The sequence below is a fragment of the Phocoena phocoena genome, chromosome 12 (assembly GCF_963924675.1).
Source record: "Phocoena phocoena chromosome 12, mPhoPho1.1, whole genome shotgun sequence".
Lineage (NCBI taxonomy): Eukaryota > Metazoa > Chordata > Mammalia > Artiodactyla > Phocoenidae > Phocoena > Phocoena phocoena.
Genome location: NC_089230.1, coordinates 5,030,550 through 5,048,110, shown reverse-complemented (window position 1 = coordinate 5,048,110; position 17,561 = coordinate 5,030,550). Strand labels below are relative to the sequence as shown.

The 17,561-nt window shown below is 35.6% G+C and overlaps 1 protein-coding gene across 3 annotated transcripts in view; it reads left to right on the top strand.

Moving 5' to 3' along the window:
- Positions 1-17,561, top strand: part of QKI (QKI, KH domain containing RNA binding) — a 137,681-nt gene that overhangs the window by 86,438 nt on the left and 33,682 nt on the right. For all 3 annotated transcript variants that reach the window (XM_065888478.1, XM_065888481.1, XM_065888479.1), the window contains exon 4: positions 14,996-15,139. In XM_065888478.1, the coding sequence (XP_065744550.1) occupies positions 14,996-15,139 (144 nt within the window). The remainder of the gene's footprint in view (positions 1-14,995; positions 15,140-17,561) is intronic.

Below are 17,561 nucleotides of genomic sequence, written 5' to 3'. Positions count from 1 at the left end.
ACATACTGTTCTGCATTAATTAACCATATGACTTTTATGCTTCTGTCTTGCTAATAGAATTATACTGAAGGGTTATAAGAAAGATATCATTTCTTATACCTTGGTAGCCAAATTTTAATAAAAGAAGAAAAGTCTTGGATTTTTATAGGTGTTGGATGATAGGCAGTATGATATAGGAAAAACATGAAACCCTGGATTCACCTAGTTCTTCCAGTTAAGTAAAGTTATCTTTGCTTTTTATCCACTGAGAAGTATGGATATGTGAAATATGTATTAACACTTCGGAATATTAGGAGAAGAAAGAACTTTGCTCATAATACATTAACCATTTGGATAATTCAGAATTGAATTTTTGCTCACCGTCAGACATTGTATCATCCAAATTGCTATCCAAGAAGTGTAGAGGTATGCTATTCACAGTAATTATACCTACTACTATCTGGCGGTGTATTAGAACTCTTTGTAGAGCTTTTTAAAATGTGGATGTTTCCGACACATCCCTCCTATAATTTCTGGGGTGTGTGGTGGGTTCCATCTACATCTATTTTAGTTGAAATAGGATAATCTTAAGATACTTAAATATGCCAGATAATTTTAAATGTTACAGATATTTTAGATAAACACACAAAGACTGTTAACCATGGGTTTTATTTACTTTTATCATTCTAATCTTAATTCTAAAACTTCTCAAGGTTGATGGGCACTACCAAGAAAAGAATTATGACATTCCAGGTATTTGGGGTGGGTACCTGTATTTTTTAATCTAGAAGAATTGTTGGTTAATTCCTAATTTATTTTATTTTATTATTATTATAATTTTTTCTTTTTTTTTTTACTGTGGCTTTAATTTTGAGGCTTTGTAATTGAGGAACTGTGACTTTCCTGATGGTTATTTATGTTAACATAATATCAGGAAGGAAGTCCCGCAGTGGATTTAAGGGAAATCTCTGTTAGCTGGAAAGCCATCTTTTAAGAAGACTTAGGAAAGGAGTAGGGGTAGTAGGAGTTACACAGCAGAAGTATTAGGTACTGTGAGATAGTCACTGTCTTAAACACCCTTTCATTCATTTAATCCTTGCAACCCTGTAACCTTTACAAATGAGGAAATAGAATTTCGTGAGATATCATCAGTCAGGCTTAGTATGCTGTTTTATAGCACAGTGAACTTTGATGTCTGTCACTCATCTCAAGTGTAAGTAGTTACTCTGTTATTACTTATTTTATGTTTGTCTTCCTTCCTAGTCTCTAAGGTCTTCAAGGGCTTTCATGTTTGTCCGTTACCTGTCATAAACCTTGTTCACTAGGAAAGTATCTTCTGTATAGCAGAAAAAGTTGATAAATATTTATTGAAAAAAATCAATGAATATATGAATGAGTTAGTCAAGGTTATTACTGAGATAACTGAAATATGGTACTGAAATAAGGCTGGCATTCAAGTTTGTGTTCTTTCCTCACTATATTACGTACCTTGTTCACTTTTGGGGGGTAGGGAATATTTAATTCCAGATATTTCTGTGGTGCTTACTATATACAAAACATTTTGCCAGATAAGTTAGGGAAATGGTTTCTAACATATAAGGACAGTAGTTTACATGTGTTGAGTAAAGAAAATGCATAATGATGTTAAAAAAGCCTACTGTGGGGACTTCCCTGCTGGCGCAGTGGTTAAGAATCCGCCTGCCGGTGCAGGGGACATGGGTTTGAGCCCTGGTCTGGGAAGATCCCACCGGAGCAACTAAGCCCATGAGCCACAACTCTGAGCTCGAGTGTCACAAATACTGGAGCCTGTGCTCTGCAACAGGAGAAGCCACTGCAATGAGAAGCACGCACACTGCAACGAAGAGTAGCCCCCACTCGCCGCAACTAGAGAAAGCCCGTGCACAACAATGGAGACCCAACACAGCCAAAAACACATAAATAAATAAATAACTTTATTAAAAATAAAAAAGCCTACTATGAATTTAATAATGCATTTTAAATGACTTTGTACTGTGTTTATTATGGTAGCATGCATATATGTTGAGAAACTAGTAGTATGTTTGTATATGACACAGCATTTAGTTTATAGAATATATACATATAAAATAAGACAAATACACAGATAAGTATTTGAGAGAAACTGATAAAAATATCATAAAAGACGTGCAAGTCCGGATCTGTGTAGGGTGGAAGAACGGAAGAATATTAAGCTACTGGTTAGGTACCAAACTCTTACTTAGGCATTTTTAAATGCATTGTGAGTAATTCAGAAAAGAAAAAGAACTGTCTTGCTGTCTTGAGGCTTATTATTCTGTATCGGATGCAGAAGACTATATTATAGTATTAAGTATATTATAAAGCCATAAAATTCTATGGAAGGAAGCAAGGTGGGGGAGAGATGAATTCTCATAGAGGGGGTGACTTGGGAAAATATTATGGAAGAAGTATTTGAACTTTTCAATTTCATTAAATTTTTATAAATCCTTTTTACTACCCTTAGTCTGTTTTCTGTAGAGCTCGTGGAATAATCATGGCTTATTCCTCTTCCTGGGAAGCTGTGGTCATCCTCTTTTACATGTTGTTTCAATTCCAAACCCTATGTAGAAGGCAGTCCAGTGCTTTGATCAGCTGAGTTCTTCAGTCTGAAACCTCAGAGATTACAGGTGGATCTTTATTAAGCTTCTGTATCCTAAAAATTATATTTTGAAATAATTTTGTTTTAATATGTTTAATATATTTTTATTGACTGAGTTAATTTAAAAAATAGATTTCTTAAGCTAGTACTCTTTATCCCCAAAGTACTTTTCCAATTTTTTTTCTAAATTACAACTTCTAGTCATGTTATTTTATTTGCTATTGTTCAGTCTTCCTTTTCCCATATTCCTACTTATGTCATTTCCTGTAATCTTCTATTACTCTTTGATTTTAAATAGAAGCCTGTTCAAACCATGCTGACATCAATTATGAGATGGTAGCTACTCTTCTATGTGCTATACAAACATAACACATTTAGAACTTACTTCTGTTTTACAGATGAGGAGACCAAGGTTCAGATACTTTGCCTGAGATTAAACAGCTAGTAAGTGGCTAGTAAGTGTAATATCATAAATTCCTTAGACTATCATCAAATGGATGTTAAAAATCATATTTAAAAATGGTATTCTAGGGCTTCCCGGGTGGCGCAGTTGTTAAGAATCCGCCTGCCAATGCAAGGGACACAGGTTTGAGCCCTGGTCCGGGAAGATCCCACATGCCGCGGAGCCTGTGCGCCACAGCTACTGAGCCTGCGCTCTAGATCCCGCGAGCCACAACTACTGAGCCTGCGCTCTAGAGCCCGCGAGCCACAACTACAGAAGCCCGTGCACCTAGAGCCTGTGCTCTGCAACAAGAGAAGCCACCGTAATGAGAAGCCTGCGCATTGGAACCAAGAGCAGCCCCCGCTCGCCGCAACTAGAGAAAGCCCGTGTGCAGCAACGAAGACCCAACACAGCCAAAAATAAATAGATAAGAAAATAAATTTTTAAAAAAAGGTATTCTAAAACAAATAATTGTTTTGTTTTGGATATCTATAGATTTTACTTTCTGAATAAATTCCCTCAGGAAAAAGTTTGTGACGGTGAACTACGCGCTGCCATTCACTTACTGTCTCCTTAAAGTTACCATGCCTAGACCTGGTGATGATTTTTGCTCGAGGCAGCAAGTTACCCTGTAGGTAGATTTGTCAAAATGTTCATCTTGTTTCTTGTTACGGTTTTGAGTGAAATAATTGTAATCTTTTTGGGTTTTTTGAATATTTAACCTTTCTTGTCTTCTTAACATACTGTTAGTTGTAAAGTCTTTAAGGCAGAAGTGTATAATCTGAAGTCAGTATAGCTGAGTGACATTGAGTAAGTCAGGTTTCTGCCCATTAGTTTGTCATTTTTGAATGAGAAATAGGTATTATAATAATATCTACCTCTAAGTTTTAAAAAGGATTAACTTTATGGATATAAAATGCTGAGTACAAAGCCCTATATATGTTATTTTTTGTTAATAATAGTATTAGCTGTGGCTTCATTTTTGTATCTCATGCTGTACTCTATCTAGTAAATATTGAATAGTTATGGGACACTTATTGTGGTCAGTGCAAAGAGAGGGGAGGTGAGTGATTCCAGACTTCTTGGAGCTTTTTGGATAAGACTTAAGTCAAAAGAACTTAAGTCAAAAGAACAAATGATAGAATGGGAATCTAGGAAACATCCTGTCTGAGAGAACCTGGAGAAATTTTCATTGAGGTGATTTCTGAAATTGGATTTTTGATGACTTGGGAAAGAAAACGGGTACAAGTAGAAATGGTAGTCCTTTTTATTTTTAATCTTCTTTCCTAAGTGTGCTGTCAACAAGTAAATGTTTCAATTTAATATTTTAAAACATCACATTTTAAAACAAATGGTTGTTTTTCTATGCCTTTAATAATCTTTATGTCTGCTAGATGGGGGAATGAATAAGATCCAGTACAAGGTTTCACATATGAATAGTGAAATGATTCTATTAATGCTATATGTGGAAGCATTTCATGCTTCCATGGACAGTAACTACTTTTATATGAGTGATTGTTAGCGACAGAAACGCAGCCCAGAGTTGCCAGAGGATTTCATGCCAGTTCTTCTTACTCTCGCTCTTTTTCTTTCTTTTTTTTTTGTTAACATCTTTATTGGGGTATAATTGCTTTACAATGGTGTGTTAGTTTCTGCTTTATAACAAAGTGAATCAGTTGTACATATACATATGTTCCCATATCTGTTCCCTCTTGCGTCTCCCTCCCTCCCACCCTCCCTATCCCACCCCTCCAGGCTGTCACAAAGCACTGAGCCGATATCCCTGTGCCATGCGGCTGCTTCCCACTAGCTATCTACCTTACGTTTGGTAGTGTATATATGTCCATGACTCTCTCTCGCCCTGTCACAGCTCACCCTTCCCCCTCCCCATATCCTCAAGTCCGTTCTCCAGTAGGTCTGTGTCTTTATTCCTGTCTTACCCCTAGGTTCTTCATGACATTTTTTTTTTCTTAAATTCCATATATGTGTGTTAGCATACGGTATTTGTCTTTTTCTTTCTGACTTACTTCACTCTGTATGACAGACTCTAGGTCTATCCACCTCATTGCAAATAGCTCAATTTCGTTTCTTTTTATGGCTGAGTAATATTCCATTGTATATATGTGCCACATCTTCTTTATCCATTCATCCGATGATGGGCACTTAGGTTGTTTCCACCTCCGGGCTATTGTAAATAGAGCTGCAGTGAACATTTTGGTACATGACTCTTTTTGAATTTTGGTTTTCTCAGGGTATATGCCCAGTAGTGGGATTGCTGGGTCATATGGTAGTTCTCTTTGTAGTTTTTTAAGGAACCTCCATACTGTTCTCCATAGTGGCTGTACCAATTCACATTCCCACCAGCAGTGCAGGAGTGTTCCCTTTTCTCCACACCCTCTCCAGCATTTATTGTTTCTAGATTTTTTGATGATGGCCATTCTGATTGGTGTGAGATGATATCTCATTGTAGTTTTGATTTGCATTTCTCTAATGATTAATGATGTTGAGCATTCTTTCATGTGTTTGTTGGCAGTCTGTATATCTTCTTTGGAGAAATGTCTATTTAGGTCTTCTGCCCATTTTTGGATTGGGTTGTTTGTTTTTTTTGTTATTGAGCTGCATGAGCTGCTTGTAAATTTTGGAGATTAATCCTTTCTCATTTGCTTCATTTGCAAATATTTTCTCCCATTCTGAGGGTTGTCTTTTGGTCTTGTTTATGGTTTCCTTTGCTGTGCAAAAGCTTTGAAGTTTCATTAGGTCCCATTTGTTTATTTTTGTTTTTATTTCCATTACTCTAGGAGGTGGGTCAGAAAGGATCTTGCTGTGATTTATGTCACAGAGTGTTCACTCTTTTTCTATTTAAGCATTAGGCAGCCATTGATATTTGAACTTGCTGGGAAATGCAATTAGAAATCACTTGATCATTTTTGTCCTTTTATGGGAAACTGTTTGCATATATTTAGTTCAGTCTTTCAGCCTTAACTATGGCATTATCAAGATCATATTTAGCTTCCCAAATGGTCATGGGTACTGTAAGTGGCTCTGCTCCAGTGAAAGTTTGCTAATTTTGGTCATGATTGGGACAGACCAATATTATTTGGCCATAGTTTGGCCTTAACTGGTGATACATAAGTTGAGTTTCAAAATACAGTAATTACAATTAAATTAGTGGAATTAATATATGATAATTGGAATGAGGACTTAACGTGACAGTTTTTCAATATTTGTAGGAGTTAGGTGTTTCTTATGAAGGAAGAATATTGAGAATAGTCCTTTTGTTATTAACTGGGAAAATATTTGACATAAAACTTTAAAAGTTCTTTGAATTTAGCAAATATTTCATTGTGCTAATAAGCATTTGTTGAATGCTTGCTGCCTATAAAGACATTCCTAGATGATGATTTCCACAAACTGAATGTAAAAGTGTTCTAATTTTTATATATTATTAGAAAATAACCTGCTCTGAAAACATGATGGTTGATGGGACTCAAGTTCAAGTTGAAATTTTTTTTGAAGTCAACTTTATAACTAGAGTCAGTGAGCAATTTAATTATGTATAATCTCCTTTAAGAAATGTTCCTCAATGTACGTTTCTTAAACTAATTTAAGATTGTATGTACAACTGGGGATAGTTATATGTTAGGCTTTATCACTTGGCTTAAGATGTATATATTCATAAGTGTGTTATTGGAACCTTGGTTTGCTTAAATATGTAACACTTTAGAATTCCTTTCTAGGTGGTTTTGGAGTATGAACTTTCACATTAAGAGCACAGTAGGGGAAGAAGTCTTGTGCTTATTTGCCTGACTACAAATGTATAATTAAAAGAGTCTGTCAGCAGGGGTTGGGGCAATCAGTGTGTTCTGATGCTTCATGTTATAATTACTTTGTTGTTCAAACAGATATTGTAATTAGAGCATAATTTTAAATTTCAGAGGTCAGTGACTTATCGAGGTTTTTGTTGTTGTTTTGGTTTTAATCAAAAACAAAGGTAGTTTCTCAGATTTTGAGAATTTTTTTTAACATTTGTATATCGCTGTATACAGCAAATGAAATGGATGATTTTTTTTTTTTAAGGTTTATTATTATTTTTTTGGCTGCATTGGGTTTTCGTTGCACACGGGCTTTCTCTAGTTGCGGCGAGCGGGGGCTACTCTTCGTTGCTGTGCACGGGCTTCTCATTGTGGTGGCTTCTCATTGCAGAGCACGGGCTCTAGGTGTGTGGGCTTCAGTAGTTGTGGTGCACGAGCTTAGTTGCTCTGCGACATGTGGGATCTTCCCAGACCAGGGCTCGAACCTGTGTCCCCTGCACTGGCAGGCTGATTCTTAACCACTGTGCCACCAGCAAAGTCCCCTGAAATGGATGTATGCATTGTGTATTAAGACAAGATTTTCGTTTTCCCCTATTGCAGATTTTAGTGAGTGGAGGAATTGTGTATTAAGTGGCCACAGGTTTATCATTTTTGTGTCATTGAAATTTGATAGGCATTTCTCTCATTTAGGGTAAAAAGTGTATTTGTAGGTGTGAGAAATCTGTTTTACCAGGTACTTCTCTGCCAGTTGTGGATACTGTTCTTCATGTGACTTTATCAGGAATTCATTGACAGAGAAAGAGAACATGACATGGAATTAGGGGAAAAAAAACACTAAATAAATTTACCAGATAATTAATCTGTTTCTTTATCTGCATCCAAATTCCCTACCAGCTCTAAAATTCTATGAGAATAAGATGTGCTTAAAATTCCACATAAAAAAATGTTTAAAGGTAAAATGGTGAAGTAGAAAAACTTCTAGAGAGTCAAGACTTCAGTGTTCTGTTTCTGGCTCTTTCACTAATTTATGATGCTATTTTAAGGCAATTTACTTAATTTTAGGGCGCTCATGTAGGTGATGTCATGTTTTAGGAATTGGTTGTTGAGAGTTGCACGCTCTAATGTTCTCCCTGATAGAACACTTCCTATCTGTATGACTTGGGCAAACCTTATGGGCCTTAACCTCCTCATTAACATGTTAGTGAGAATTATAGGACCTCAGTCTTATGGCTCTTAGGATGACTGAGTGAGGTGATGTGTTTATATTGCTTAGTGTGGTACTCGACAAACAGTAAGTGTTTAATGAAAGCTTGGGTAGTATCAGCATCATTTTCATTTCTGAATTTCTTTATCATCGCGTGAGAGACTAAGAGCTACTTGACATTTATTTCTCTATAGTACATTTGCCAAGAATATAGACCATAATAAAGTATTATTGGTAAATGTGTCTATCTGTTTCATAATCAGTTATGAATGGTATTATAGAGCTGTTTTATATGCTACTGAACTTTAACTTATTATATAAATAAAGATACATTCCATTTCCTTGAATGCTGTCTTGTCATTTCAGACTCCCTTAAATAAAAAAAACACCAAGGTCATCAGTTTTGAACTTTTTTTAAACACAGGAATTATTTATGAATAACTTGTCTTTGCTATCATTTTGCTATATTATATCATTTGTTATATTAAGATACAACTTTAGTCTTGCAGTTTTAAAAAGGCTGACCCTTATTTACTCCGTTGTTCTGATATATTGAAACAAGGTAATATTGAGCTGATAGAATAAAGGAACAGCACTGTCTTGTGGGATATGAAAATCAGCGCTCATGAGCATTATGCTAGAGAGTCTGAGTGAGTTGACTAGAAGAAAAGTAAGAGAACAAGAATAAAAGATAAGGGGTAAGGATTTTCAGATGTAACTGGCAACTTAAATAGGAGGTCAAAAAGAAGCAGGCCCAGAAACAAAGATAAATGATCAAGGGAGACTGGAGGCTTATATAGGGAGACACAGTAATAATGAATACAGGAGAGCACTGTGGGGAAACAGTTTGGTGTTTGATTTCAGTGATGCTCCCCAATAATAAAAGCACAGTCGTTCAATTCAGTAAATCTAATAGCTAAAGACAATGCACAGATAGCTATCAGTTATAGTATGACACACTTAGAGCAAAGGATAAATAAAAGTAAATATTAAAGGAAGCATTCTGGACGTAAGTGATAAATTGCATGAAGTTGTGGGTATCAGGATCCATGTTTGTGAATAGGCCAATTTATTGACAGCGTGGAGTGAATGTAAGCGAGAAATGGCACCCGAAGTTAGTGTGGATTGAAATGAATGGGTGAATGTACAGCAGCCTCTTTGTCAAGGCAAAAGAAAGCTGATAACTGCATTTCAGACTTTCTTCAAAACCAATTGGTCTTTGTCCTCAAGTATTAAAACTTCACACTGACTCAGAAAACTCATTCAGGGTCAATAATAGCTGAGACATAATTGGGGACTAGTTTGCAGAAGGGAGGTAATGGGCTGAACATGGTGAGTTGAGAGTGCTTTGGAGACAGTGACACACACATGTCAAGTTGGCAGTTGAATTTGGAGGTCTAGAAATAAGGACTGTGCTGGAAATGTAAATTTGCGAATAAGTGGATACAAAAAACCCATATTATTATTTATTGCTGAAGATTTGGTGGCACATTATATAAAATGCTTTTGGTGACTAAAACAGAAATTAAAATAATTTGTAATGAGCTGTTTTTTCCACATCAGTTTCTCAGCTGTTTATTCCTGAAATACTATTTGAAATATGACAGTAAAAATAAATTAATGCCTCAACCACAGTTTCTAGGAGATAGACCATATTTGGTGTATCTCCAAGACCATATTTGGTGGTGTATCTCCAAGACCATATTTGGTGTATCTCCATTTTGCCGTCAGTCCTCTCTGCTTCATTTCATCCTTTTCTTTGTCCCAAATTATTTATTAAAGTGAGAAATTTGAGGAGTAGATTCTTACTGCAGGTATTCTGGGATATAGAAGTAGACACCCTATATATAATCTTACTCTATCTCTTGTTTGTTTATAGCTGAAAGAGAACCTTTATGGATATGTTTTATTGACTTCTGTAGTGTTTGCCAATTCCAGGTTGCCTTTATTATCTGTTTGAGAAACAGAAAGAAAATACAGGGAGAACTTATATTTGTAGTGAATAATTCCTAGGCTCAAACTCACTGTTAAAGGCATTAACTCTTCCTGAGTTAGAATGGTCCACAGTTGTATAAAAGTGGCTTGAGTGGAATGATCTTAAAACCTTTTTTAAAATGAAGTTTAATATGCTCATAAATTAAAAATATGTAATTCTGTAGAGCCTGATGTAGAAAACATCCTCTGCTAACAGCCAGCACCACCCACAGTCACTTCTTACTCTTGAAGAGATTCTTTAGGTATTTATTCTCTGTTGCTGCATTTTGTGCTTACCTTGCTACTATCTCACTCTTTCATTTTGTGAGAACTCATGGGGCCCTTTCCATTTGGAAGCTCTTATCATTCAGTTTTGTTTTAAAAGTATGTAATACGTTGATGATTTTTCTCCTGTCTGCTTCCTTTTTCTTGGTGAGACATCAGTAATTCAGTTTTTGGACCTCTTGGACTAGTTCTCTAATTTTTATACTCTTTCTCTGCTGTTTTCCATCTCTGTCTTTGCTACTATGTGGAGGGAGAATTCAGTTTTTATCTTCAAACCCCTCTATCAACGTTTTTTATTTTTACTATCATATTTAAGTTTCAAGAGTTCCTTTTTATGTTTTGAATTCTTTTCATAGCATTTTTTACTTGTTTCAGGGATGCAGTATCTTCTCTTAACTCTCTGAGTCTTTTTGAGTTTTTCTTCTCACTGCCCAGTGATTGCTTTCTTCAGGTGGTTTCCTGTTGTTGTGTTGGCCAGACTTTCCAGAGAAAGGTCTTCCAGTTTCTTGCCCCCAGTGTGTGGGCTGGCTGTCCTCATTCTGGGTGTGGAGTGGGAGAAAAGACTGGATACCTCAGCCTTCACTGTGTAAATGATCCTGTCAGCTGCCCATCAAAACCCAGTTCTAGAAAGTGGAACTCTTTAGGAATACATTTCTAGTCTTTTGCTAGAAATTAGGGAGTGCTAGATAGCCAGCTTTAGTTTAAGGATAGGGGATGCGGAGATTCAGCTGTTCCTTCAGTTTTCCAGTCTTAGCCCCACCCTTACCCCCGACTTTTACTGCTGCCAATTTCCTAAGCCTTTATGGAGGCTCTAAGTATAAGTTGGTTTCTTCTTGCCTGGGTTAGCTAAGTCCCTGACCACTTAGCCATCTGCTTTCTAGTTTTCCAAATTGTTTCCTTTCCCATTTTCTTCTTCCTTATGATTTTGTGCGTTTTAAACTGTACAGTGTTTTAGAAGAATCTTAGGAAGGAGTGAAAATTACATTAGATACATTATTAGTTATACTAGATACTACATTAGTAGTAGCTATACTAGATACTACATTAGATATTAGTTATACTAGATACTAGATACTACATTAGTTTCACCTTTTTTGTCTATAAGTGTTTTCGAAACCATAAGCAAGACTTGTTTTGAAGCAAACATTAGGGTAGGTATAATTTTCTTCTATTTTTGTATTTTTAACAGGCACCTAAGTTGATGAATTTATTAAGAGTATCATTTACCAAGGTGTTGTACAACTCAAAAATTTATTCCTCCAATAAAGCACAATTCAAATTATACTGCAGCTTTATTCTTTGTTCCTGTCATGCAAATAATATCCGTTCCTTTTTAAATCCTCTGACTTTTGTCTTCCCCATGTATAAAAATTTCTGTGGCAAGTCACTTAGGATTTTAATTTTCACCCTTAGGCCTTTCTAAAATATTTTGGATTATAAATGTTCCTCAGTTGTCCTTGTATTAGTATCTGTGTGCATTAATAATACCACAAACATGCTTTTTAGTGTCTTTGTCTACTAATTATAACATCTGTGTCAGTTTTAGGTTGATTTCGATTGATTGATTTTTCTTATATGTGTTTCATTTTTCTCCTCCTTTGCCTGTTAATTTTTTTTTAAGTTTTTTTTTTTTTTTTTGATGAGGACCATTTTTAAAGTCTTATTGAATTTGATACAATATTGTTTCTGTTTTATGTTTTGGTATTTTGGCCCCTAGGCATGTGGGAGCTTAGCTACCCAACCAGGGATTGAACCTGCACCCTGGGCATTGGAAGGCAAAGTCTTAACCACTGGACCGCCAGGGAAGTCCCTGCCTGTTAATTTCTGATTAGATGCCAGATAGTGTGAATTTTACCTTGTTGGGGGGACATATTCCTGTAGTTATTCTTGGGCTTTGTTCTGGGACACAGTTAAATTGGAAACAGTTTGATCCTTTTAGATCTTGCTTTTAAGATTTATTTAGGCAGTATTTGGAACAGTGTTTGGACTACTGACTAATTATTTTCCACTACTGCGGCAAGACCTCTGTGCACTTTACCCAGTGTCTGTGTATCATGAAGTCTTTCCCATCTGGCTCTGTGTGAGAACCTGGCACTTTTACCTTGAATCCTTTGGCTAGTTGTTTCTCTGGCCTCTGGTATTTCTTCCCACATAGGCGCTGATCAGTGTTCAGTTGAATACTTGTGTCAACTTTGTGCAGATCTCCAGAGTTCTCTTTCTGTGCAGCTCTTTCCAGTATTCTTTTTGGTGAGCTCTAGCTGCTTTGGTCTCCCAAGACGCTAAGCTTAGTCGTCTCAACTCAGAGAGGCAGCCTGGCACCGTTCCCAGGCCTGCAGCCTAGAGATTCCCAGGCCAGGGAGCTGGGACAGTAATGGGTCTTACTTACTTCATTGATTTCCCATCTCTCAGCCTCACTGTCCTATTGCCTGAGGTCCAGAGACTTGAGGACTGATGTTTCTTTTGTTTTGCCTGGTTTTTTTTTTGTTGTTTCAGGTAAGAGAGTCTTGTTCGTGTTACTTTATCTTGGCCTGAAGCAGATGTCCCTTATTTGTACAGATGTAGAGACACTTATAGGTTCATTAAAATATAAACATACACACGCGCACACACACAAGGAACTTTATAAAATTTATCTATAAAAAATTGATAAAATACAAATTTTAGTGAGAAAATATCGTCAACAGTTTTCAACATAAAAATTAAACTCTGGATTTTAAAATTGGTTTTTATTGCCACAGTAGAGGTACATCTACACATTTTATATTTGGCACACAGATAACCCTGACTGACGTTCCCAGTTTCTTGACTCATTGAATCCTCAGGTCTGTCAGTTTTTCATGGTGTCCCCTAGGTGAAAAGAAATACTTCGTAGTTTTTCTTCTTATTATTAAATAGTTACTTCCAAACAACTTAGTTTATCAAAACAACTTAAACTGAAAAAAATTTTATTTTATTTATAAATAGCCACATTATTTATTAATGGGATTTGTTTTCCCTTGGGCACTGTTCACATTCTCAAACCTGGGAATCAGATTGGACACTACCACCCTGTTTTTCTGTTCCACATTGATTTTTGCATGAACTTGGCTTTTTATTACAGCAACCACTGAAAACCTAGCATCAGAAAGATAAGACATCATCACAAGGAATATAGCGTGATCTAATATTGATAAAGTCCAGTATTTTGAGCTAGAAGTTTGCATGGTATCTGACAGGCATCAACTATTGTTGTTTCCCTTGAAATTTCAAGTACCCCCGTGGTACCCCTGTGAGCATACTGTGGTATCTCTGAGTTTACTCCTTGGGAACACATAGATGGCCTACCATAGGTTGGTGTGCTTTGTTTTGTTTCTCGTTTCCCCTCACAACATTTGGGTGCATTTTCATACTGATGATATTAACAGAAAATAGAGGCAGAAGCGTATACTTTAAGAACTTATTTCTATCCCTATTGGCTGAGTTCCATAGATTTTTTTCCTAGCATGGCATCTGCAAACATATGAGTTGTAGTAGAAAGCTGTTTTTTTATACCAGTTTTATTTTCTTTGATTGGAATCTCACCATTCAGTAAACAGTAATCTTTAAAGATGAAAGTTCAGCAACAGGTATTGTTTATGTATGGTACCTGGCACTGAACCATATGCATTTATTTATACCATTCTTATATTTATTTATAAATTTTTATTGTTTTTAATTTTTAAAGAATTCATATTTATGAAATATTTATAAATATATTTGTATATTATCTCTAAAGCTTAAAGCAAGAAATGGTTCTGAAGTTATTATATCTTAGGTGAAAGGGAAGTATGGCCAACTCTACTTCTAAACCTCCCTATAGCTTGGCAGTGTTTTCAGCCTGGGGCTCACTAAGTCATTTGAAGATACCAAGGAAATGAAACGTAGATGTTCTCTACTAAAACTAGTATTTAAGATGGTATGGTTAAAGAGTAACTGTACAGTTCACTGTTTTCAAAGTAAGGTCTGTTAGAAATACAGTTAAGACTATTCTCACATTTATTCCTTGTTGTGATTATTTTTATAATGAAATGGTTCTATAATTACTACTTGAAATGCTTAAAACAAATGGCATTTGTCTTACACAGTAGTGTCTGTTGGCAAAATACTTTTCCTAATCTTGAATTCAGCCAATGTTATTAAAAGTAGTTGTAACGATATGGAAAAATTGATGAATTTTAGAATGAAAATATTGGTTCAGTTCCTGAATTGGCAAGGTGTTCGTCAGTTGACCATGACAGGTGCCTTGCTTAAATTAGCCTCGGTGACCTTGTATTTACTCATAAGTAAAATATAGGAATGATAACACGCTTTTCATGATAACCTGAGGATGACACTATACATAAGTTTCTTGGTACATAAGAGCACTGCAGGGGTTGTGATTGCCTTGTTCACTCTTATACTCTTAGTATCTGGCTCCATGCTTTTGGTACATAGTAGGTGCTCAACAAATATTTGTTGAATTAGCTATCAATACCCAGTAGTCTCACACTCAGGCTTTTTGCCAAGAGAAGAATTTAAAAGGTTTATAATGTCATAGCAAAACAATGCGAGCATAGTTTAGTAATTGCAACAGGTTATTATCATGAAAGATGTGCTCTCTCTTTGAAAAGAAAAATTTGTAATAGTATGCTTTGTAAATTTTTTAGGAGGAGCAAAATCGAGGCAAGCCTAATTGGGAGCATCTCAATGAAGATTTACATGTACTGATCACTGTGGAAGATGCTCAAAACAGAGCAGAGATCAAACTGAAGAGAGCCGTTGAGGAGGTGAAGAAATTACTGGTACCTGCAGTAAGTAATAATTTCCAAATCATTTACTATAGAATAATAGACAAACATAGACATTGCTCCAATCCTTAAATGGGAAAATCTGTTCCCTGTTTATTTTTTGTGAAGGGAATGTTGTGAGGGGAGCAAACTCAATTAGTGGCCTGTTTTTTCAGAAGTATTATTACCTATTATAGGGTAGGAATGTAGGTACGTCATCAGTAAGTAGGGTGATGAAAGCTTTCTCTCTTTTTTTGGATCAGTTTCTCATTGAAAGCAAGTAGTGGGTGTACAGAAGTCTGTACAAATTAATACTTATGTTGGGTGAGCTGTGTTAGTGGGAGCACATTATTTGAGTTGTCTGTGGGTTCCACGTACTCTCCTGGCATATATCATTGTTTACCACAGAAAGGTTAATGTTTCATAGTGAAGTTTTCCCATAATATGGTAAGATTTTCTTTTAGAAAAATAAGAGCTAACTTTTACTAATGTACCAAGCACCATTCTGAGCACTTTTCACACTTTTAACTCACTTAATATTTCTAAGATAATAAAAACTATTGAAGTTCATACTTAGGGATTGTAGATAAGACACCAAAAGGAATTTTGGAGGATGACATAAGAAAAGACCCCAAGGAGAGGAGTCACTGAGGCTGGAGAAGAACCAGGAGTGTGGAGTCCTGGAAGCCAAGAGAAGTTTGTTGCTGAAGATTGTTCAGTTAAGATAAGAATGGGGAGTTAACCATTGGATTTAGCAAGTAGTAGTCATTGGTGACCTTGCCAAAAAGATTTTTGGATGGTGGATTTAAAAGCCTGATTAGCTCAAGTTCAAGAAAGAATGGGACAACAGAAAAAGGAGTTGAAATTTTTTCCCCTAAGATTTCATTATTTAAGTAAATGATCTTTTCAGTACTCTTGGCCTCTCAGTTCTTTTATTGCTTCATCTTCAGTGATCTTAACCTCCACTCCATATAAAGTGCATTTTAAATTTAAGTACTTTACTCATATTAAAATTTCTAAGTTGCCTTCCAGAAAATTTGTACCAATTTGTAGTCCTGCCAGTGTTATCTGAAAATACCTGTTTCTCAGCACAGTCTCAAACCCTGGGTGTTACTAGATTTTTTAATCTTTAATCACAAAAATGTGAATATAATAATTCTCATGGTTCTTAAAAATATTTATATTAGATGAGTTTTTACATTAGCTTTTTGTAACAAAAATTCTAAATCTTCACGATCACATTTTGAACAGGTACACAATCCCTAGTTTCATATTGTTTCTGTGGGGAATATTGATTCAGTTTACATATCATTTACAGAATGAATTTATAGCTAAAGTATGGGATTACCTTTGTATTATTTCAGTATAAATGTTTCTTACCTATCCATGTAGAATAAATTCTTTTTTGGAAAGAGGTAGAAAGAGAGTTGTGTGTAGTTTAATGTTTTTGTGCCTATTATGTTTAATGTTATATAGCAAAAGATCTAATCCTGGCTTAAGGGACCTGGGGGTGTGGAGGGGAGAGTTGGTAGACTTTGTGCTTGATTTAAAATTTTATAATTAAATGTAATAAATATTCCATTTTGTATTTTACATCTGGAGATAAGGCTAATAAATCTCGGTTAAGGTTGTACCTGTGCTCCTTGTGACATAATTTTAATTTTTCTAATAATTTTGATGATTTGAATGTGTCTCCATCAGTTTACGTAACACCACACATAACTTAATGTTTAGAGTTCAAACTTTCAAAATTCAAAGTAGGGTTTCAAAACAACCTTACAAAGTAAGTTCTTTTCCCCCCATTTTTCCAGCAAGCACAAGAACTCAGAGAAACCTTAGCATTTTCTAATTTCACTGCAAAAGTAATAGGGATTTTGAGATGATCACACTTCATTCATTTGTAGAGTCTTAATGTTTTACCTAACAAACTTGTTTACCCTCGATAATACCATTTTTATTTCAGATGTTTCTTTGATTTCAGTAATCCGTTTATTTTAATCTCTTTTGTTTCTTAAATCACAGAATAAACCATGCATAACTAGAGAAGAGTCATTTCTTTAGTTACATATAGTATAACTAGTCTGGCAAGTCTAAATCTGTTACCATCAAGTATCTACTAAAAATATCCTTTTCATTGTAGGTACAGTTAATCAGTTGTTTAATCTCATTTCCATAAATCTGAACCATACCTCCTCACATTCTTGAGATCTTCAATATACTCTTATAAGTACAGTGAAACATTTTGTGAAAATCAAATCATACTCACTGATAGAAAAGGGCTATTGAGCAGTGCTCTGATTTTGCTCATCTTTGGGGACTTAGGTCATCCTTGGCAGAGACCAGCTGCTGACGTATGATAAGTCTATCTCCAAAAGTATTTCTTGAAGACATATATTCTTGCCAACCCAGTTAAAATAACCTGTCTTTTCACTTTTAGTCTTAACCC